Source organism: Mixophyes fleayi, chromosome 6, assembly GCF_038048845.1.
Source record: "Mixophyes fleayi isolate aMixFle1 chromosome 6, aMixFle1.hap1, whole genome shotgun sequence".
Lineage (NCBI taxonomy): Eukaryota > Metazoa > Chordata > Amphibia > Anura > Limnodynastidae > Mixophyes > Mixophyes fleayi.
The window spans coordinates 2,390,262-2,414,136 of record NC_134407.1 but is presented as its reverse complement, the minus strand read 5'-3'; the positions used below and the strand labels follow the sequence as shown (position 1 = coordinate 2,414,136).

The following is a 23,875-nucleotide window of genomic DNA, read 5'->3' as shown; positions in this document are numbered from 1 at the left end:
AGCCGATGGGATTGTCAAGTGATCAGGGATTCCATTAGCCACAATCATTTTCTGTACTCTTTATATTATTCCCTAGTAATCTGTACTTCTGACCATATCCACAGGTGAGCAATTCCTTATATTCTGTACCACACACCCTACAGTCCATTTGTCAGACCAGTTGACCTAATAGTACGTCTTTAGGAAGAAACTGAAGCACCCAGAGGAAACCTCTAAACATGGAGAAAGCTGACACTTCACACAGATAGGGCCCTGGTTGGAATCAAACTCATTAACCTAGTGCTGGCAGGCAACAATGCTAACCACTGTGTCACTGTGAGCCTATGGGACATTTGTTGATACTGTTTACGTTTTATGTGCTGTGATCGGCCTGATCCTCCAGCAGACATCAGTTATTCACTGAACTTTGAGCAAATCTCTAGCGGATTAGTTCATCAATGATAAATTTGTTAATTTCGTCCAAGTTTCCAAATTGGTCAAACAGTTCCTCAATCTCTAGTGTCTGGTATAGTGTAATGCTGTAACATCTCATATCTCAGACATTTTTAATATCTAAGAACTTTTTCTTTAAATGCAACTAATACGATGTTTTGGTCATGCTGAGATTTTTATTCCACCTGGTTTATAGAGACTACCAGAGGAAAATACAAGAGTTTGATTAACATAATGGACAATATGTTCAAGAATCTTGTACCCATATTTATTTATACTACATTTTAGATCAATAAAGTGACACCGCTCAAACCTCTGATGTCTATTATATCATACAGTAAGGTTGTAGTCTGCTCAAGGGCAGAGTATAACAATGCTCCTCTCACAAGTCCCCATCACCCTGTGTAAATATCTTTATTCTGCTCTTTTGAAGCCATGAAATCCAGCAAGATAATTAGGCTGCAGAGCAAGTTATATAAGAAAACAAATATAAAAAGGAAGTAAAGCAAATGGTTTGATGTGAACCTTAATGTGTAGGTATAAATGTGAGCAGTTTAACCAGATCAGTGACCCCTACGCCCAGACTCTAATAAAAGTTGACTTTATGGGATTTAAAGTGTTTTTTTTCAGGACAAATTAACTCTACTCATGTTCCAGTTTCCTGGGGGAAAAAAGCTACTGGAATAGAAGAAGGTTTAGTACATGTTTTACATAACCTGACCCCAGTAGGATTCTGGTCACTTTCTATAATGTAGAAAAGTAAAACATGACTTTTAAAGAGGAAATGACCCTAATCGCTCAAATTATTACTATGAAATGGGTCCGTTCTCTGAGGTTCCAAATCGCTCACTCAGTCTGTGAAACAAACAGAACAGTAGAGTTACGTTTCTTACAACTGTCCTTAAATATTTAAATTGATCTCCATCCAGAAAAGGCAACATCTTTACAAAATAAGACTAAAGCGTGGATATATGAATTTTTATTAAGGAAAGAATAAAATGGTTATCTAGATATCTCTAGTTATTATAAAAAGAAATGACTTCAACTGTTTGCATGATACATCTGAAAATTGTTTGTATACATTCATATAAACGTATAAATACAGTGATTGTTTCATTGCTTTAAGGCTCATCTTGGCCAAGAGAACCTGATTAGCAACAACTTAATCGCCCACTTTTCAGTTTGTGATATTTTCAATTGTAACAATTCACAAAGATTTTGCTGCTGGGTCAGCGAAATATGTTGTAAGAGTATCAGGTTGTTTGAACAACCGATATTAGTTACAATGTTTTATAAAATTGGTTTAGTCACAGTAACATTTGAGCACTTACAATTTTTCTAGAAGTCGATCAACTTCTTGAACAACTACACAAATAGATTTGTATCTACCCATCTTTCCTCTTTCGTCTCCAAGTATAGATCTCCAATCACTTCTACCTTTGCTACATCTGAATCTCACCTGACAGTAATCGGTGTATTTATGTATATTCAATTTAGAATCCGGTGAATGAGTGTGGACCACCTGCATTATTGTGCAGTTTCTTGTGTCTTCATCTGCTGTGTTTTGGAACAGGTAGAGGAACCAACCATCTCTAAGATCTTGAGGAACGTCAAGGCACCGTCAGGTGCGGCCTCTGAACGTATTCACTGTGTTATAGCGCTTTTGCTTTTACCAAATGCTGTAGAATATTTCCCAAACACAATGTGGGTGCTTATAGCTCTTACTCTCTCCTTACTGCACTGATGGTGACTCTTTATGCTCTGTATGCTAATGGTGTGGGAAGAGTTAATATAATATTAAGGAGAAACTCGTGAATAAAATGGGGGCTGGAGAATAAAATAAGAGGGTTATAGAAATAGGGTGTGTGACTTACATTGTGGATATAAATACTTATCCTGTGCTGGATGATGGTCTATCGTTTCCTGTATTTGTGGTCTGTGGATTCTGTGATCTCAATTTTGTAACTTTTTAATTCCAGGTTCTCTGATATTGCTTTCTTTCATATCTGTTGAAGTATTTACTAATGTAAACCAACCTATATAGGACACATGCAGAAACTATTAAGTAAACCTGACGCCATATGGCAATAAGTGTGTTTATGTAAGTCCTGGCCAATCAGCAGCTGGGTAGAAATCATGTGCGCAGAAAGTGTTGCATGATCATCTGCTAAGTAGTGAGCAGGGATGAGCCTGCAAGAGTTGATAAATCAGCTGTTATGTGGAATCCCTGTTAGCAGCTCAGGAAGCCGGGCGAGTAGGATGGCTTAGAAACCTCCAGCAAAGAAACACAACAACTCTGACATTCAGCAAAATCTGAAATGGATTCTGTAGGCAACAGAGCAATAAAAATATAACTCTCTTGTGTGAATAAACTCTGGACTTTAGTCAGCTGTCTCTACTTTATCAATATTTTTCTTTTTCCTGAATGTGGCATTGCAACTAATCTTCTCCTCCTTCTGTTCCTCTTTCAATGTGCCTCCCTGCAACTCCCCCATTGGCTTCCCATTCCCTCCAGAAAACAATTAAAGTTGCCCTTACCACCGAACCCTTATCTCCTCCCAATCCAACTACTCTGTTATCTCCTCTCCTATCTCCACCTTATACTCAGGCCCAGATTTACCACTAGGCTAACTAGGCACTTGTTTATCTCATCTCTTACGAATTTGCATATTGTTCTGTTATTGCGGATTCTGTGGCGCTTTATCAATAAACTAAGATGATGATGATTTGTCACCTCACTGCGCTTCTTCTGCAACTTTTCCTTCACTCGTCCCACATTTATTACTCCTGCAGCGTCCTTGTGTCCAGCTTCTACTCTCCTGGTCCTCTGGGCTCTTCTTCTGCGGTCCTGTTTTCGAAAATGATCTATTTGCTGGAGAAGTTTTCCTGTTTCATTTATTATGTCCGCTTTACATGTTTTTTTTGTTTTTTTAATGTCAGTCAATTGTTATACTCATGTCTGCTGCTGCAGTCACATCCTTCCTTCCACGTCTGGCCCACCGTTACCTTAGCGTCTATCTATCCATAGATATAGGGGGTGTTAATAGGATACCTGGAGCTTTTTTCTACATTTAATGGAAGCACATGGCATAGCACAAATCACTAACTTTTTTTGCATGCAGAACACTTTTTCTACCACCAGATGTCACATTTAAGCAATATGTGAGGCATCATTATTTCATAACGATGGATTCCTGCCATATTTTTAGCAACACCAATTTTCCAAGCTGAAACAAAATAGAGAGCGTCAGGCTAATGTATGAAGTCAGTGGTATGTACTGTATAACTGGTAAGCAGTACCTCCCCCCCCCCCCCCCCCCCTCCGCAAATGACTTTGGTAGAACCACGTCATTCATCCCAAAATCCTACCACGTGCCCCTCACTTGCTCTAAAGTACCACTACGTGGATGACAAGGACCTTTTTTAGTCTTCGGTGTTATGTTTCAATTATTTTTTTTTTACTATGTTTTAGAGTGGTGACATTTCTTTCCCTTTTAACTTGTTTTAGGATTTCTAAAGGAGGGGGGGCTTCCATCCCTTCCCATCCAATTCATATACGAGGACAGTGCAGTGTGAAGTGGGGCATACCTTCCAACTATCCTTGTAGTGAGGACAACGTCCAGACTGAATGGGACACTCACCCAAAATTGGGACTGTCTCACCAGCATCAGGACAGTTGGCAGATTGTGCTGCTCCCCTAACTCTGCTTATTTGCTGCTTGTCTGGATCCTGGGTCCCTGTCTGGGGGGAAAAAAAAAGGATAAATACATGAAATATGTAAAGTCTAACAATGAGAGAGCCCTGTAGTCCTCCAGCCAGGCCTGATGTTCAATCAATAGAACCTGAACTTAATAATTAGGCCTCTCTCCCGGCAACCAACCTGACATAAAATAAATAGCATTCAGAGTAAATAAATAGACCTTTTCCCCAAATATGCAATGCCATTTTATTTTATTCCATTCATGTTTAATAAGGGAACAGAATATGGAAGGGGGCATCATGACAAAACATGAAGAAGAATACATCAATCTTAATTAAAACACATCTTATTATTAAATATCATCAAAGTATTATTATTATTATCATTTATTTGTTAGGCGCCACAAGGTTTCCGCAGCGCCGTACATAATACAAACAGGAGACCATACAGGGTGACATAGTACACAGCAATAAACACAAAGTACCAATACTTCAGAACTCCGGGCAGACATATGAGTGAAGATGGAGTAGAAGAACAGGTATGGAGACAGGAGGGGAGAGGGGCCCTGCTCATACGAGCTCACATCCTAAGGGAGGGTGGACAAACAGGTACAGGAGGGAGCCATTAAAGTAAGGGAGAGAAGGGTGGGGCTGGTGGAGAGAGGGGAGAACAAGAGAAGGATGTTTGCGAAGGTGCAACGAGGTAAGGGTTAAGTGGATTGTTGGTAGATATAAATTAGAAGTAGATATAAATTACATATTGGCCCTTTGAATATGGGAGAGAGACACTTGTGATACAGTGACAAATGTCTGTACATATCAGAGTCACCACACTCAGCACAGGGTTGGTTGAAGATCTTCTGGAATAACATCACAGTTCAGGTGATGGACGCAGTGAGAATATCTGCCATTGGTGTTGCCATCTCTGTCCCCCCTTTGGTTATCTCTGCTGCTGACAAACATTGTGAAGATGTCCTCTGTGAGTACGAGACTACCACAAACACCAGGCCACAGATAACCACGAGAGCCTTCTCTACAACCATAAGAGGAGGGGGGTTCAGTTCAGATGAATGTTGAGGGCCAGTTATGGTTATCAGCAGATGTCTGTTTACAGATTTCTGCAGTGACTGGTTCATGTTTCGTGTCTCCATCTTGTTCTGTCTCTTCTCTTTCTAACAATGTCACACCACCGGTAGCCACAGAGAAGTGCCAGACACAAATTATTGCTTTAACATACATGGCTGATAATGCGGCTGCCTTACAATAACTACATGAACTGTTCTCTATCTGCAGCTACAATTGTTTCCTATACCTCTTAGATTGAAGGTGACCTCTCAATATATAGAGCTATATAATATGTTGGTGATTTATAAATAAAGACTAATAATAATAATAATGTTCTCTGTATTATATAATGTTTACTAAGATGCTCTCTATATTGTATGTCAGTCATTACAAATGTTGTGTAGATGTCACTAGAATGCTCTCTGTATTGGAAATTAGTAAAATGGTGCTTTGTTCTATAGGATTATATAACTTTAACATGACTTTTTTTATATATATTATTGGCTATGCAAAACTACACCCACATAAGGAAAAAAGCCACTCCCATTTTTCCATTGAGACACGCTGGTAGAAAAGCCCACTTGCTTGTGTTTGCCCCCCAGGCCAAAAGCTGCCAGCCCTCCCTTGCTAATAAGTGTCCTAATTTATTATCTAATTACTTTTTGTTTCCTTATACTGATCAGGTTTTCACTCTTTCAAGTAATTTGTAGTATTTTTAAGTATTTGACTATTATTTACTAATGGTACTATTACTAATAATAACTATTTTATTTCCACTACTTAAATACAGACAACAAATTACTTTGTAAATAATAAAAAATAGCGATATATGAGGAGATGCTAACATAGAACGGAGGGAAGATTGGGATCCAACCAATGGGAGATCTCAACATGGGTCAAGAAATACTCAATGTTACGAGCTGCGGCGGTCTGCGTCTCCCTTCCTCTGCCCGCGTTCCTGCTGTCATGGCAACAGCCGGGACATCACTTCCTCCTGCCTCATCTTAATCAGCGCCGTGGGCCACGGCACATTAGTAGTGTATTAATTAACTAATTCCTGGGGCTAATTATTACTCGCTGGAGCAATGACTCCTGATTGGTCAGTGTTACTATGTATGCTGTGCTCTGCTGACCTGCTGTGTGGATACTCTGCTGAACTGTTGACCTCTGTTGTGACCCCTGGCTTGTTTCTGGACCCTGCTTGTACTTTGATTGCCGTGACCCTTTGGCCTGTCCATAATTAATCTACTAGCTATAGACTCCTGACCCCAGACAGTTTCTGACCACTTGCTCCTGTCTTGGCTCCTGCCTGCTACCTACCTGCTGTGTTATAGTATATAAGCTTTCATTCCGCTAAGAGTTAAGACCTCGGGGCATCCGAGTACCTGTGAGCGCGACAAGCCCTATGGGAAAGGCGGCTGCTATAGGCGAAGACCTCTGTCTCCTGTTGTGACAGCTCATGTCAATAGCCGATAGCCGTAACACTCAACAAAGATTGTTTCTCAAAAAGTGATTTATTTTATTCCATTATAATACACAAGTGCCAAGAATATATGTAAAAGCGTCTGTAAAACATATTCTTATATTTGGTGAGTAGTGATGTCACTGGTATGAATTATACTCTTATATTAGGTAAGGAGAGATGTCACTTGTGTTGTATGTTTGAATATTTTCCTTGATGTACAATATGAGGATAGTAAGTCACCTTGGGATCTGTATTAAAGCATTCACCCTATGGCCTTGTGCTTTTATAGAGTCACAGATATCCTTATATTGTACAGTAGTACTATGTACATAGGTATGGTGGTAAACTATTCACATCATTAGCAGTATGAATGTGTACATGTATATTATCTTCTCAGTTACACAGGTCAATGAGAGGAACAGGGGCTGAGAAACTGATGGATGTTGTCCGCCACGGTTGTACGGTCACAGAATGAGTACCTAAAAAGAATAACGGGTTTATTAATTACTTCTAATATGTGTCACACTAATACCTAGAAAGTATAATATACAACACATTCAAATGACAAAATACATCTTATTTCTCAGGGAGGGATTTTGATGGCATATTTAGATTGTTACCCACATAACTGGTGGGTCATGTGGTCAAGTTGACTTAAGCTGACCAATCAAATTTGTGCAATGTGTGGCAGTAATCACAAGCTGAAATTAGAATCTGCTAAATTTTCCAATAAGTTAAACAGCACAAAATGTGAGCAAGATATAATACAAATGTATTAAATGTACTGTAGAAAAGTAATAATGTGGTAAAGTCTGTTTTATACTAAATACAAATATTTGAAGACATATTTTACGGTCAGTTTAATTAATAAATGTTAGTAACGTGTACATTGATGTCTTCCAATCTATTTTCAATGGTAGAAACAATAGATAAAATACATACATTGATCCATCCTTCCCATACTGTACGGTTATGGCGGAGGCACCCAGCTTTCTATGGAAAATGTTGGGTATATCACTGTGCCAGACAAATGTCACTTGCTCAATATCTCCGACAAAGATCTCTGCATCCATAAACTCTGTGTATGATCTGTCTGTTTTAATTATTCCTCTGGATAATGAAAATACATATTAGGCCTTAAAAGTACATTTACAGTATCTGTCTACATGTCCTATTGACGATAATGCATACATGAGCAAGACCGTACAAGTCTTCTTCAACTGGTAGTTCCCAGAATGCTTGTTTCTTACACTCCCAATGATAAGGATATTCCATTTTCTAACATAATATATCAGAATTCTGCCACGCTTGAATCAGAGAAGTGGCTCTGAACCAAACTCTCCTCCCCCAATACAAACATGAGGTTGGTGAATGCTTGCGCACGTCTGTTTAGCTGCTCAGGATTAGCACATCAAATGCTGAGATTGATTTCCTGTACAAAGGTAAACTCCACCCAGAAGAAACGTTTTTGATATCCTGTATGACGAGGCAGAAAGGTCCTTTTCCTGTCCTGCTCCCAAGGTGAGAGGATTTAGCTGATGGAGACTGTAAGCTTAATGTCATGGAGGTCCGTATATGTGGCCGGGAAGGCAATTTTATATAAAAACTGGATATATGTGAAAATGAATGCTATAATGGAGTTGTGAATGGATTGAATGGAATATAGTTAAAATGTGTAACTGTAAAGATGTGTAAGTGTATATGTGTCTATGAGAGTTTGTATTAAGGTTATTTGAATGGAATTGTCTGAATTCAGATAAAATGGAGTTAATGAGATTTTTGTCAGTGTATATATAGATTGTATATGGTAGCATTTGTGTTTTGTTGCAAAAGTTATTTGGAACAGATGTGTTTTGAGTAATATGCCTCGCTGGCTCTCACTAAATAGATGACTTTGGTGTAAAATAGATATTTGTGGTGAACTTACAAGTATATTGCTAGAGGTTTAAGAACTGGGCCCTGTTCATTGATACAATGTGTTTAGAACAGGCTGAGTTTATAGACAATACAGAACATGGAGGTGATTTAGAAGCAACCATGCTTGTAAAATGGCTGCCATCTAGTAGGATCATGTGAATGTGAATAATGACTGGTGCAAAGCATGATGACATTTATACTACACATTTTGGACTTTGAGATAAGTGAAATGAAATAATAGAATAATAAATGGTGGACGTTTATATGTGAGATAAATGTGAGAATATTTGGAAGGCTGAAAAGTGGGTTTTAAAATGGACACTGGCCTGTCTGTCCCTTCCCCCCCCCACAACACAGCACACAGGTCCTCCCCACACACAATAGTCACACACCTTTAGACAATAGGTGAAGCTCATACACCCATAGCCATACACTATCTGATATACTACACAATAGTTAGTCAAAACACACACAATGACTTCTATATTCATAAAACAGACAATGAATGTAATGTACGTAAATCTATGCTATACCACCTATGTTAGAAAATTAAACAAAATCTCTTAAATTTGTATAAAATACTACACTGTTATACTGTATTATAATATATATGAGGTTTTACAATTAGAATGTTAATAATACAGAACGTTTTAAATGAAGCAACATCTTGTGCCATTTTTCTTAAAGAGATAAGCATCAGTTATTATATGAATATTGGTCTTGTGGATATAAAGGAAAATAAGGATTATATTTGTTAGGTTAAATCAGAATTACCTTTGTGAGGAGTGGGTCGATGGTAATAGTCCTAAGTAACGTTATTACATTGTAATCCATACATTTACCAGACTATTAGAGAGATCAGACACCCTAGGATCACCCTTTACACCCATCTAGAATACAGCTTCCATGTTCTCCCTGTAGGGTCCTCTTTTTTACACCCAAAATCTGCAACTCATAATGCTTAATTCCTCATGCATCCAATTTATTATGTTGCATGGAGAATAAGTTCATAAAACTCTCAGGACCTAAGAGGACATATAGGGTGTATGTCAGGGGTGGGCAAACCAGTCCTCAAGGGCCATCAACAGTTCATGTTTTTAGGATTTCTTTAATCATGCACAGCTGAGTTAATCTATTTGGCTGGGTCAGTAATTATCCCAGCTGTTTCTACAGACAGAAATCCTAAAAACATGAACTGTTGTTGGCCCTTGAGGACTGGTTTGCCCACCCCTGGTGTATGTTGTGGTTTAAACAAACTTCAGGACATATGGGTGACCCAGTTTTTCTTTCCAAAATAACAGAAATCATAATCTAGAAGTTATTTAGGGTCTCCAAATAGAACACGTCAACAAATTGTGGATTTACCAGGTGCATGTCGTGTTTCAGCTATAAGTTACTCTTTTATTATTTTGTCTATTTTTACGTACTTCTTTATTTTGTGATCAAGAGTCTTTTGATTCGATCCTTGCAAAGATATAGCAAACGATCCAAGAACATTCCCAGTACCGGCTGTTTGTACGGTCACCTTGTATCTCCAGCCTGCAGAGAGATTACAATAGTTATAAGATTTATTGTGGAGCTAATGGCCAAAGTGTGTCCGTAGATGTCCGTAGACACTGCCCGCAAGGGGAATGTCCAGCTTCAGAGCCATGAAGTAGGCTCAGAGCTCATCCGTCCACCCAATGTTATGATAACAAATAATCTCATTACATCCTATTGACCGGTCTCTATGAACTCAACCTTGAATTCAATGGGAGAAAAACATCCACTTTGTATAAACAAATGCATTTTATGTACAGTCATAACATCCTAATAAATGTTTTCAATGGAATAAAAAAATGGAAAAAAAGTTATAATGTCTTGTCATTAATGACTATATTACCAAGTGACAAACATTTAATAGTTTTTTTTCCTATGCGTTTTGGGACTTTATATTCCTCATATATATATATTAGATGTATCCTGCAGTGTATTGTGGACCTAGACCTGTATTCATCACCAGACGTATCTTCACATCCGCTTCTTGTTGAATGCGGTCCGGCATTTGCCTGACATACAAATCTACGTGTTTGGTCACGTTTTTAGGAAGTCTAGTATTATGTATATACAACAGGCCAAAAAATATGTTTTAACTTACGTGAAAAGGTTGGTACATCTCCAGTGTTTAAGTAAAACGTCTGACTGGTCGATGTGACTCCAGAATACATATCAGCATAATGTCCCATCAGTGGGCATCCACTAGGGCAGGGGAATCCAGCACCCTGGGGAAAAACAAGACATTTTCAATCATAATACTGCAGAATGGACCTTATACCGTTCTCACCACTTCATATCTACACCGGTAACTGCATGTATTGTGGCAAGAGCACCCTTCTGGTGAAACACACGCCAACAACTTCTTGCTTTCTACTTTTTTAATGTTAGGATGTTAAAGTACTTGACACCATAAAGATTCTATACAGTTTCTTGTGGCCCTAAACACTAAATGATCAGAGACCAGCTCTCTAGACACCAGCTAGCTATTCTAGCATCGGTCACCCTGAACACCGAAACAAACAGGTTTTTATACTTGACACTCCTCCTACAGCCCTAGCTTGATGGGCAGATGACACCTTCCCATTAAAAGGGAGTTCTTATCACCTGCTCTGTTTGATTACTCTTACTACAGACATATCATGTAGCTGTATGAAAAGACACTTCCAAAGCATGTAAGTTATTCAGACTGTATACTTTTATTTTGTCACACATATGTCCTTCTTCTGTTTATCTTCAACCTAAGTGCACTGCTGCATAAATGTGTAACACTGTTTGCATTCTTTCTCCGCAGATTGTCAGATAAATACCTCCCTTTGCTACAATATGTACACAATAAGTTTTTATCTTCATCCACACTACTAGTGGAGGAACTATAGTCGTTGTGTGGTGATTATTGGGCCTGTAGGTTAGGGCACAATAAGTCCATCTGCTCTTGGGCCACTGCTGTGAACTGAAAGCCCAAACACTTCACTGGGTGTACACTGACCCCTATGCACACTCAGAAGAGCCAAGCAGGGGCCCCCGGGGGATAGATCGCCATCACATCCCACAAGTTTTGTTATGGGCCCATCAATGGAATGTTACATCCATGAAACCGTGTAAACCTATGTGGAAGCCATATATCCCGAAATAGCACATAAATACATGTATGCAGGGGCGGGGGCGGGGGGGGGGCAGATGTCCCCCGGGCCGGACCCAAAAACACTATTTTGGGCCGGCCCTAATTTCACTTACTTGGTGCTCCGTGGCTGGCCCCTTCTCCAGGACCAGCCACCTTCTCATTGGCCGGCTGCCGAAAGCACATCCTCCCTCCCAATAAGCCGGATTCTGTTGTGACATGGGACGCGCACCACGTGATAGGTGCCGTCCCATGTCAGAAGACTGCAGAGCAGAGCGTGCAGCGCGGATAGAACAAGGTAAGTGCGGGGCTGTGTGTGTTTGTGTCCGTAGCCTCTTGTATGCATGTATGTATGTATGTATGTATGTATGTGTGTCAGTCTCAGCAGCATCTTGTGTGTGTGTGTGTGAGTCAGTGTCAGTAGCATCTTGTATGTATGTATGTATGTCAGTAGCAATTTGTATGTATGTATGTGTGTCAGTAGCATCATGTATGTGTGTGTGTGTCAGTGTCAGTAGCATCTTGTATGTATGTATGTATGTATGTGTGTCAGTAGCATCGTGTGTGTGTGTGAGTCAGCAGCATCTTGTATGTGTGTGTGTATGTATGTATGTATGTGTGTCAGTAGCATCGTGTGTGTGAGTCAGCAGCATCTTGTATGTGTGTGTGTGTCAGCATGTTGTGTGTGTGTGTGTATATATATATATATGAGTATGGGGCCAGTATATTGTGTGTTGTGTGTGAGAGAGAAAGTGAGGGGCCAGTAAATGAATCTTGTGTTTGTGTGTGGGGAGGGGGGGGGTCAGTAAATGACTGTAGTGTGGGAGGGAGGGGGCATCTTAATATAATGTGGGAGGTAGGCTATTAATATAATTGTGGCGTGCAGGTGGGGGCTAATTATTGGGTGCTATTTTATTTGTGGGGTGATGGTGGGGCAATTTCATTTAATAGTTGGGCCTATGAATTTATAATGGGGTAATTAGACCTTTAATTTAATGCTGGGTGGCTTGGGAGCTATTTATTAATTGTGGGCTGGTTGTGGAAATGAGGTCTATTTTTTAAATGTGATTGTTTTTTTTAATGCCTGCGATTGTTGTGGGAAATGGTAATATTTGTTAAATGTAAATGATATTTAAATTATTGTTGGGGATGTTTGGAGGGAGGGAAATAGGTTTGTATATTAAATGTGTTTGCTATCCAATGTCAGGGTTGGTTTGAGAGAAAGAGATCTATTTAGCAAATGTGAATATTATTTTAATGTTGTGGCTGGAGGGAGGCCTAATTATAAAACGTGAGTGCTATTGATTTAACACTGGAACTGGTTGGAGTTTTCTAAATTTCATATACCCATTTGTTTTTCAAATAGGTCCTCCAACATTCCAGGATCCAGAAAACCAGCAAATGAGCTAAAGTAACCAGCAGCCACAAGTGGTCACAGTGACAAGACAGGTAGGAGAGAGCAGGACAGTCTGCCAACTGTCCTGAATCTGGTGAGACAGTCCCGAATTTGGGTGACTGTTTTACTTAGGACATTTGGGAGGTATGTCCCGCTTCACCGTGTACTGCTCGTGAAGGGAGAACTGTGTGCACCTAACAGTAGTGCACACAGTATTGCCTGTTTATGTGTCTAAAATGATAACCATGCAACATCATAGGGGGTTACCCTGTCTAAAATGCCCAGGCCCCCCAGAGCCTTAATCCAGCTCTTGGTCTGGTCATAAATATATATATATATATATATATATATATATATATATATATATATATATATATGGATTAAGCAACATTAAAATAGCCTCTTTTTATATAGATAAATATATACTGTACCAAAAAACACCCTTTAAGGATGGGCCGCCACTTATTGGCCAGTGCTGTGCGCTTGCCCCCCAGGTTGAAGTCTGTCAGCCCTCCCCTGCATGTATGTCCAAAAAACACCCGTAACAGATGGTAGAAGGTAACTTCTTAAATAGGACTATTTTATTTCCAATGTGCTGAAGATATTGCTTGTAACTTACTCCCAAAAAAGCTCTATATGATGTTGCTGGGTACCCGATGAATCCGTCATGGATAAGGATACTTTCTGTGTAATACTTGTAGCTTCTGAGATGATTGCAGGCAGCTAAGTCTCCAGGAACTAAGAACAGTTTAAATAATATGCTTATAATAAACAAGTGTATAAAGCCTGTGCATAATACCTGTATAACATATTTATGCAAAAACGTTGCAAATTCTTAGTATAATAAAAGTAATATATTAGTTACTAACAAAGCATTCATTGAGAATTACGTAGACAAGGCCAAGTGTAATTAGGTGGCCAATTTATAAATCCATATAATTTACACCACGGGATACATTTTTCCACATCCAACCTAATATATATACTACATGAAATTCATTAATCTTAGTGTTATTGTTGGCTGAAGATCTCAAACATTATTTCATAATTGCTTTATAATGAATCATAATTACCATCCATAATTTCATCAATATTTCCATGTGCCAAAACTTGAGTTTTTTGGCATCCTGGCATTTGTTCTCCTCCATTTGGATAGAAATCTAGGTGCCCGACTGAGTGGCTCATTCCATAGCCTCCCAAACCTACATAGATAGAAAAAGATATTATATTTATGTAGGTTAGGAACTTTTCTCTGGTTTCATTGGAAATTGTTTTAATGTCAGTAGGACTTCATGCAATATGTTGTCACTTCATCAGTTTAAAAAGAGTCAAATATAACTTACACAGGTCATGGATCTGGCTAGTTGGGGGCACGTGAGATGATTATCTTCGATCTACTTCTCACCTGGTTCCTGTCACCACCACCCAGGAACTGTGTGAATCATATATGTATCTTACTAAACGTTTCTGTTGCCATAACTCCTCCATGTGTATTCATGCTTGTTAGAGGGTTGGGATTGAATTGTAAGTCTCAAGATAATCATGCCCTGTTCTCCTTTGAAGTCATCACAAAGAACCAGATGATGATGAAAATTGTTCTCCAGCCAAGATTATATAGGCAGACATCAACATCACTATTCGCTATCCATGATTGGGCCTTGTTGGGGACGTTACACTAAGGAGCAGCTTCATCCTTCCAGTTACTGCTATTATCTGGACCCATTCTTATACTGACTTATGTCCATAATCCACATATCACCCTTTTCAGTGTTTATTTAAAGCCTCAACTTTGTTGGGACAATGAAAACTCTCATGGGACATAGGGAACTGCTGCTAATCAGGGGGGAATGTTATATGAACTGTGTATATTGGTTGTGCTGTTGAGTTCCCTTTTTAACAGCTTTGCTAATACTAATATGGTTTTTACTAGTTTATGACCATTATTTTGTATTCTTTATATGCTAGCATATTGAGGGATATCCGTCGGACAGCATAAGTCCATTCCCGCTTTTCCGTTAAGATGGATGTCTCGGAATTCTGCCTGGTCCGTAACAAGAGATGTTTATTACTTTCTCTAGGACGTCTGGAGTACCTGAGGTAGACATATTACACATGCTTGCACATATTACACATATGAATGGTTGCGCTGCCTTTACAGATACAAATGTACAATATACGTCTTTATTTGCAAGTAATGTGGAGATAAGAAACCACTGCTACATTCATAGTATACAAACCTGATGGTATAAAACAGTGTATAGAAAGCAGACTGTATTTATATATTTGTATCATAGGAATACCTGGAATGTTGATGATTTAAGTGAATAAAATAATAATTTACTATAGAATTTAACGAGCTATTTGTCCGGTATCATCACATTACATATATACACATAAATATTACACCAAACCGTACAGTTTATTGGCCACATTACCTAGGTTTGCAATTGTTGAAGATCCATCTGTGTGAATGGCGTCAACAAAAAGAGCGTCCGACGGGTCCAGTCTGACCTCCGCGGGGGTGTCCTGGAAGTACGGCTGAGCTGGATCCAGTCCTGTATACAGATTCATGACATGGGTAAATAGTTATGATTCCTATGTATAGGACTCCGCACCATCGTACGTACAATCCTAGTGTCAGGCAGTGGCAGGAAGAGCAAAATAAATCCTGGGATGCACAAAAATGGTTAAAGAAGTGACGCAACGATAGTATCATAAACTTCACTGGTTAGACCACATGGTGAATATGGGGTACGGTTTTGAGCACCTCACAGTATGAAGGACATATTAGGGTTCAGAGATGACAAACATCATCAATAAAGGGAATGGAAAATTACATTAAATAAAGAGGTGAGAATAACGAGGTCTGTTTACTTTGGAACAAAGGAGTCTAAATGTGACCTAATATACTGTATATAAATATAATCAATATAATAAGTCAATGCAAAGATTTGTCTAGTCAACTTTTCATATGAGGGCCATACAGATTAAAAGGGGTTTTCAATTTCAAATGAAAGAAAGATGGTTCCACCTTCAGCCTAGGAAGGGTTCTTTACTGTAAGAGCGATAGGAAGGATTCTACACTGTAAGAGTGATTAAGTTGTGGAATTCCTGATCTCATGAGACAGTGATGGGAGATTCACTAACATCATGTAAAAATGGATTTGATGCCATTCCTACAAGAATGGATTATGTAGCTATCAATAGAGGACATTATGGGGTTTATGATTGATCGAAAGCATTTATCTTATTACTATTTTGGGGCCAGGAAGGAATTTCCCAACCCCCGGCCCCCTCCTGTGAGGCCTAAATAGAAATTGTCACACTTGGTTATTTTTTTGCATAAATCTCTCAATGACAGAATAATACTCAAATATCTGTAGACTGACCAGGACCTACCGGTTATTCTGGCAATTCCGGGTCGTCTCTTCCCAGCCTCCCCAGCTACGTGAGCCCCCAGACTGTGTCCGATGAGGTGCAAATTAGACAGAGGGTAGTCAAACTTCTCCTTTAAAAATAAGAAAGAATAAATCCAAAAATGTTACATTCTATGCCAATCTGAAAAAAAAAATTAACACTTTAAGTAGTTAATGAATAAATAAAAATATTGAGTATTTTAATAATTTAAAGGTGACAGATTTCACACACAGGAATAAACACAATTTCTCTTTAGTGTAAAAAGTTCGAGTGACTTCAGTGCTCTGTGTATAACAGCAGATTACACAACAGACATTTTCTTTTCTTTATTAATGTAGAAGTTGGAGCCTGGAACAGTTTGTAAAAACAATTGTCTCCTGTAACACTTTAAATTCGTTCTCACACAAAATAAACTTATGAAAATTCTTATAAATAAGACCATAAAATGTAATTATGTGACTGGAGAAAGGAAATCCAGAATGTATTTGGGTCAATGAGAAGAGAGAGAGATAAATCTGTGTCTCCTTTACTTCATCATCATCATCATTATCATCATTTATTTATATAGCGCCAACATATTCCGTTGCACTTTACAATTGGGGACAAACACAGTAAACTAATAAACAAACTGGGTAAAACAGACATTATTCTGAAAGAGAGAGATATATTCCATTGTTACATACCAAGAGAGTGTTGATGAAATAGGCAACTTCTGCCCCTACAACACGAACATTATTAGTTGCCTGAGTGTATAACGTCTGGGAACCACCTTTCCAATCCACACAGAAACAATTCACGTCTTCCACCTGTAACATGGCCTAGAAACAGGGGGAGTAAAGGGGAACATACAACTTCTTGTATCATTACCATTAGTAAGGTAGGGAGCCCGACATTCCACAATACAGATCTAGTTAGGACAACACAGGTGTTTCCATGTTTAAATCTAAAGGCCACGGCCCTGATTCATTAAGGAAAGTTAAGTAAAAAAAATTGAGTAAGTAGTCTCCTGGACAAAACCATGTTACAATGCAAGGGGTGCAAATTAGTTTTCTATTTTGCACATAAGTGAAATACTGACTGTTTTTTCATGTAGCACACAAATATCATCTTTAAATTTCAGTGTCCAAATAAGCTATCAAGTATTTGTGTGCTACATGAAAAACAGTCAGTATTTCACTTATGTGCAAAATAGAAAACTAATTTGCACCCCTTGCATTGTAACATGGTTTTGTCCAGGAGACTACTTACTCAATTTTTTTTTACTTAACTTTCCTTAATGAATCAGACCCCTCATCTCCAGAAGATGATCAAACTGCAGAATATTCACAGGAAGATAAATGTTGCACGGCCTTAAGCAGAAAACATACATAGAAAGTTGAAGACACTTTAATATCTTCTTCCCACCCTCCACTGTCTCTCATTCCAACCGTCCCAACCCACCGATAGCTGCACAGACAGATGTGTTGTCAAACGCTGGTTTAATATTGGGGTCTGATAACGCTGCTGACTTACAGCACCCACTTTACTCACCAACAGCTACATTGGATCAGTTGTTCCCCGCATCACTTAGATTGTAAGCTCCTCTGGGCAGGGCCACTTGTATCTTTTGTTTTATTTTAAGTTGTTTAATATTTATTTGTATCATGATTCCTTCAGTGTACAGAGCTGCACAATATGAGACAATTTATAAATAAAGAATAATAGTAACGTGTTTACCTTGGATTGAGGAGGCAAACGTTATCATTTGCCCTTCTCCCCCCACCTGCAGGACTACTAACCTCAATGACTGTACTCCTGGACCGAACATCAACTGCTGCTGCCCCAAGTACTAAAGTACCTAAGGTCAGTCACCACCTGGACTACCTACCTTCATCCAGTTTTACTGTCCCTAACTGATCCCACTGCCTCTCCAGTCCATGAACCGTCCTCTTCTCCGTAAACCTGATGCCCGGAGAGTTAGTGCTGTTCCCTCTCTCCCCGTCAGTGCCTTAGTAGCAATACAAGATAGGATGGGGGACCAAATCTGGGTCTCAGTGTTCAGGCGGGAGGTCAGTATGGGGACAGCAGCAGCTGTTCATAGAATCAGGAGACCTCGGAGGAGACCATCAGCTGAGATGAGGTAGGTGGAGTAAATCACAAGGTTTAATGTTTAATGCTTTAAGCTGCAGAAAACCATTAACTTTCTGATTTTAAACTTCATGATGAAGCACAAAATCACAAAAAGTCCATATTTCCATTGTGTATTTATTGTGCAAAATATGTTCTCTACATAAAATGTTATTTTGGACTTCATGGTATTTTGGACCCTGTCTTTATCTAATAGCAAAATATGTTTTACTCATGTTACAATTCCTAGTAACACGCTCACCTGACACATGTCAGCCAGCCAGGTCCTCTCCCCACTGCCAGCAAATCCATGGATAATGAATCGAGATTTCCGGGTGGTTTGGAAATGTGATGCAGAGATCGTGTCAAGTTCAGTAGCGCTGACTTCCTAAATAAAACAATGATCAGGACTAAGTACTGTTCACTCTTCAATATTCTGTATGGCAAAGAAAATGATTGAATAAGTTGGGGCTAATGCAGAATGGGAACTATGTCCATCTTCTATAGTAGAATGCGCAGTTCCGTTCTGCGCATGCGTCTATAATGCTGTATATTTCCATGTTCAGATCTGTGCGCATCTTACACTTGTGACTCCTTCTGTTTAGAGAGGTGGGATGGGGCAGGGATGGGGGAGGCAAGTTATTTATTGAACTTACTTGAAAATAGTTATTACTTTCTCGAGTGTACAGCAGGAAGCGTGTATTAATATGCTCAGGGGTCCATGGTAAGAAGCTTATTGGCCTCTGTAGTGTCGCAGACCACGGAGCTTTATTTGTGAAGCACCCCAGCCTGTCGTAACAGACCTCTCCTAAAAAGACGATACAAAATATACAGTATGTTTCTATGAATGTATAGAGCAGGTCCTATCTACATGTCCTCTAGGTATGGAGAGTCTGAGGATTTGGAAGATGTGTTTATAGTGATCATATACATTGCAGTACATGTATATATATATATATATAGGGTCATTTAGCTGTTGAAGGGTCACTCTTTACTGAAGTGCACAAAGATTAATTATCCAATATTATAACACTGAGAATGTTGTATTTGATTTTTGATTTTCCGTAACTCTGGTTATACCATGTACTCCATAATAAATCACAGGAGAGGGTGATATATAATACTCTGAAAACACATTCGCACCAGGGCCTAGTAAAGACAGGGACTAATTCAGCCTGATCAACTTACGTAAGGAACAAAAAGTGCCCAGAATGCGGCTCACAATGGCACAGTCCCTTTTTCTCAAAACATTATTATATTGAAAATATTGTATATGTAATACACTGAAAATACACTCACAGCAGGGTCTGGTAAAATAGGGATAACTGCAGCCTGAGATATTTATGTAAGGAGCACAAATGCACCATGAGTCCAACTCGTCACATGTAATAATCTCATTTATATCAGCATTTCACACTGCACTGTCCCTTCTTCTTGAAAAAATATTATATTGATACAGAGGTCTACAGCAATGTAAGAACATTAATCTAAATAAAATGATCACATTTGAAGAGTCTCATGTACCGAGAAAATGTCTTTCTTAAGTGAATCTACAGGTTTGTATTACAATATTTGATATGATGATGACCTATCTGGCTGTAAGACAAGATCTCTTACCTTGTAGAAATGATAACATGGAGAAGATGGAGACCAAACTGTCCAGCATCTGGGAACAGACATATCACATGGTGAGTGATGTAATATACATGTTGCATCGTATGTTCTGTAATTTGCTGTTCAAAGTACCATGTAACATGAACACATTGCAAATCGGGTGTTATCTACCTAACATACCAACCTTAGCCTAATAATAATATAATGCTAAGTGGCCAACTTTCTTGTCCAAGCCGTTATATCCATACAAAATGTTTCCAAGATCTTCCCCGATCATCATCATTTTTCACAGATCTATTTTATTATTAGGGCTCGAAATATTTAAGACATTGTTATTAATCCAGACATCAGGTCACCACATTTATAAAGATTATTACAAGATATTTGAAAACTGTAATTTACATATAAAGAGTTAGATGTCATTGGTCTGTGTGTAGTTATGGAGGTAATTAATGTGCACAGTGAGACGTGTTGTATAAGTATGGGAGCCTGCTCTCCTCTCGGGGGGTGTGCTGGAGCGACCAAGAAGGGTAAAAGTGTAGAGTTCCCTCCAACCTCCAAATACTTTAAAATCAGAACTTTCATTAATTAAAACTTTTCTCTTTTTACTCCTCAGTTTAACTTCATTAATGGCTCAAAATAATCAGAGAGCGAGTGGTCACCAGGACTAGGTTGCTGGTTGTGTGTGATTCTTTTACTTACATTATTCAGAGAGCACCTGAAACTATTCTCCCAAAACAGAGGTATATAATGGGAGGCATTAAAAGTATAGCTCAGAGCATGAAGACGGCTGGCTCTGAGATGGTGCAAAATAAATTTACTTTGTGGAGCAAAAATGACTACATGCCCTCCACGTGACATGGAACACCCCACAAATGCCCCATCTCCATCCCCATAAGCTGCTGCAATAATATCACTTCACAAAAGGAAATGCAAAATGGGTCAAACCCCAATATTCCACCATAAACCCACACTCCTAGGCACACTTGGGCAAGTCCAAAGTTTCTTTTAAACTGACGGACATTTAAATAACCTCCAATGTGTCCCCAAATATTGATCATATGTGGAATAAAGAAATATTTCCTTTCCTACTCTTCAATTCTTTTCACAATCAGGCAGAAGTTCGGTGGTTTCTGTTCTACTCACCTTGTAGCTGATTCCACATCTGAATCTTGTAGGATGCTCCCAGATAGAGGTGATCAGACTCAGTTACTCCTGTGAGTGGGAGTGTCCTCAGCTGTAACTGACAGCTGTCAAAAGATCTTCAAATGCTGAAACAGGATAAGCTGGTTGAGCTCCATTAACCGTTCTAGTGCCTAAAACAGACGGCTCTGAACCCGCTACACTGCACCAGGGTAAATCTTACTGTATATAAGGTGTGTCAGAGCCTCATTTCATTTTACACCTCATTTTTAGCAAACATTCAGTAACCCGCATGACCTATGTCTGAGGCCCCATCTTATCTGCTATATGTTTATAGATTATAAAAATGGGATGGGTTGCGCGTCTTCCAAATATATACAGCAGCCAAATGGGAACCTGAAAAGGAGTGTGGGGAGATCCCTAAACTCCCAGCCGAAGACTAGATTTATGCATAGATATATGCAGGTTCCGGGCGCTTGTGATTGTGTATAAAGAAAAATGCAACAATAGAACAAGGTGTGGGATACACCGAGCAAAGTGCACACAAGTGTGTGCTATAACCCACTGCGGGGCTGTGAAGTTCACTTGGTATAACAACGGGATGCAACGTATAGTGTAGATGCACAAGAGGGTGCTAATGTCCAGTTGAAATGAATGTTCAAAAATGCAAATATATAAGAGAAGTCCAAAAGAGACTTACATGACAGATGCAGGCATATTAGTCCAGACCGAATAGGTCATGACTCTTGATGTGCGAGAGCGTCTTAATCCCCTTGGTTCAAACGAACGCTCGGTGACCGTCCCGCAGCCTGTTGGAGTGATGCTGGTGATGTATGCGTACTATACGCTTACCTCCGTGGATGAACAGATGCCTAGCGGATGGTAGATACCAGTGGGTGGATCCACTCTGAACCCTCCTGGTTTGTGGGAACTTCTCTCTCCTTCTGGTTACAGGTTGGAGCTTGACAATGATTGGTGGCGGTCCCGTCGTGAGGGGGCGTGTACACGCTGTGAGCTGGTCTCCGTAGAGCAGTGTCTGTGATTGGTCATAAGATATAGATGTTCTAGCATGCTAGATAGTGCAAACAGTGCACTAACTGCGTGGAGATGATAAGAGGCAGTGGTGGTAATCGGCCAGTATTCCAACGCGTTTCGCCCGTGGCTACAGCCAGTGGGCTTCCTCAGGGATTAATAAAGTCCAACTGGTCTTTCTAACCAGTATTTATGAGGTCCAGATATCCCAATTGGACAATTAAACACTTAAACAATCAAACGATCAAACAGTTGAACGCTGCTGATTGTCCAAATAATCATACTGATTGTCTGAGTAATCCGGCAGCTGTATTGTTGAATGTATAGACACAGCTAGGACAAATGGTAAAATGGAACAATATATCATGAGCAATGATCTGATTGGATTGTGCGTAAAAAAAATGATATACATAAATATAGATGGACATAAATGGCAGCGAATCAGTGAATGAGATTCACAAATAAACTGAACTAAACAAATCTAAAATACATGTGTCAGGGCAGGTGGTGGTGTCACTATGGACAGGGGTATAATTAAAACTAACATATTGATCCCAATGTATCAAGTTGGGGAAGCAGAATGAAATCCTGTGTATACTAGGAGTTTAAAAAGTTGCCCAAATCAAAATCTACATTTAGTCCTATTGGGGTCAAAGTCTTGAGGTTGAAAGTCCATCTGGCTTCTTCTTTCGAGATGAGGGAGATATAGTCTCCACCTCTCCACGGTCTCCATGCTAGAACATCTATATCTTATAACCAATCACAGACACTGCTCTATGGAGACCAGCTCACAGCCTGTACACGCCCCCTCACGACGGGACCACTGCCAATCTTTGTCAAGCTTCAACCTGTAACCAGAAGGAGAGAGAAGTTCCCGCAAACCAGGAGGGCTCAGAGTGGATCCACCGATCGGTCTTTACCATCCGCTAGGCATCTGTTCGTCCACGGAGGTAAGCGTATAGTACGCATATATTACCGACATCACTCCAACAAACTGAGGGACGGTCACCGAACGTTCGTTTGAACCAAGGAGATTAAGACGCTCTCGCACATCAGGAGTCATCACCTATTCGGTCTGGACTAATATGCCTGCATCTGCTATATGTTTGTAGGATAATTTGTTTATTAAAGAACAGAGATCCATGCAGTTGGATCACACTGTAAACTACATTCTTTATTTTGCCAATCATCATCATCAACATTTATTTATATAGCGCCAGCAGATTCCGTAGCGCTGTACAATTGGGAACAAACAGTAATAAAACACTACTGGGTGATAAATACAGCCAGAGAGGTAAGAGGGCCCTGCTCACAGCTTACAATCTATGGGACAATGGTTTGATACACAAAGGTACGTGCTACATCATATTGTACATTGGTCCAGCTAGAATACAAAGGTAAAACATATTCAGTGCCGAGTTGGAAGATATTTTGA

At 39.4% G+C, this 23,875-nt stretch overlaps 1 protein-coding gene across 1 annotated transcript; it reads right to left on the bottom strand.

The window, feature by feature from the left end:
• Positions 1 to 7,067: 7,067 nt before the first annotated feature.
• LOC142160663 (pancreatic lipase-related protein 2-like) lies at positions 7,068 to 23,503 on the bottom strand. Its single transcript, XM_075215522.1, has 13 exons — positions 23,361 to 23,503; positions 21,412 to 21,515; positions 19,308 to 19,459; positions 18,914 to 19,039; positions 17,229 to 17,363; positions 16,528 to 16,636; positions 15,564 to 15,683; positions 14,202 to 14,321; positions 13,748 to 13,866; positions 10,716 to 10,839; positions 10,006 to 10,117; positions 7,604 to 7,771; positions 7,068 to 7,140 (listed from the first exon to the last, which is right to left on the bottom strand). The coding sequence occupies exons 1-13, from the start codon at positions 23,501 to 23,503 to the stop codon at positions 7,068 to 7,070; spliced, it is 1,605 nt and encodes a 534-aa protein (XP_075071623.1).
• Positions 23,504 to 23,875: the final 372 nt, after the last annotated feature.

What these genes read in the sequence shown, in the direction of transcription:
- LOC142160663 (XM_075215522.1), bottom strand. Translation starts at nt 23,503, where the DNA reads ATGACTCCTGATGTGCGAGAGCGTCTTAATCTCCTTGGTTCAAACGAA. An exon ending in AAAGTAATAACTATTTTCAA is followed by an intron (nt 19,040 to 19,307) that starts GTAAGTTCAATA and finishes TGTTTTATTTAG; the next exon opens with GAAGTCAGCGCTACTGAACT. An exon ending in CGGAATTGCCAGAATAACCG is followed by an intron (nt 15,684 to 16,527) that starts GTAGGTCCTGGT and finishes ATCTGTATACAG; the next exon opens with GACTGGATCCAGCTCAGCCG.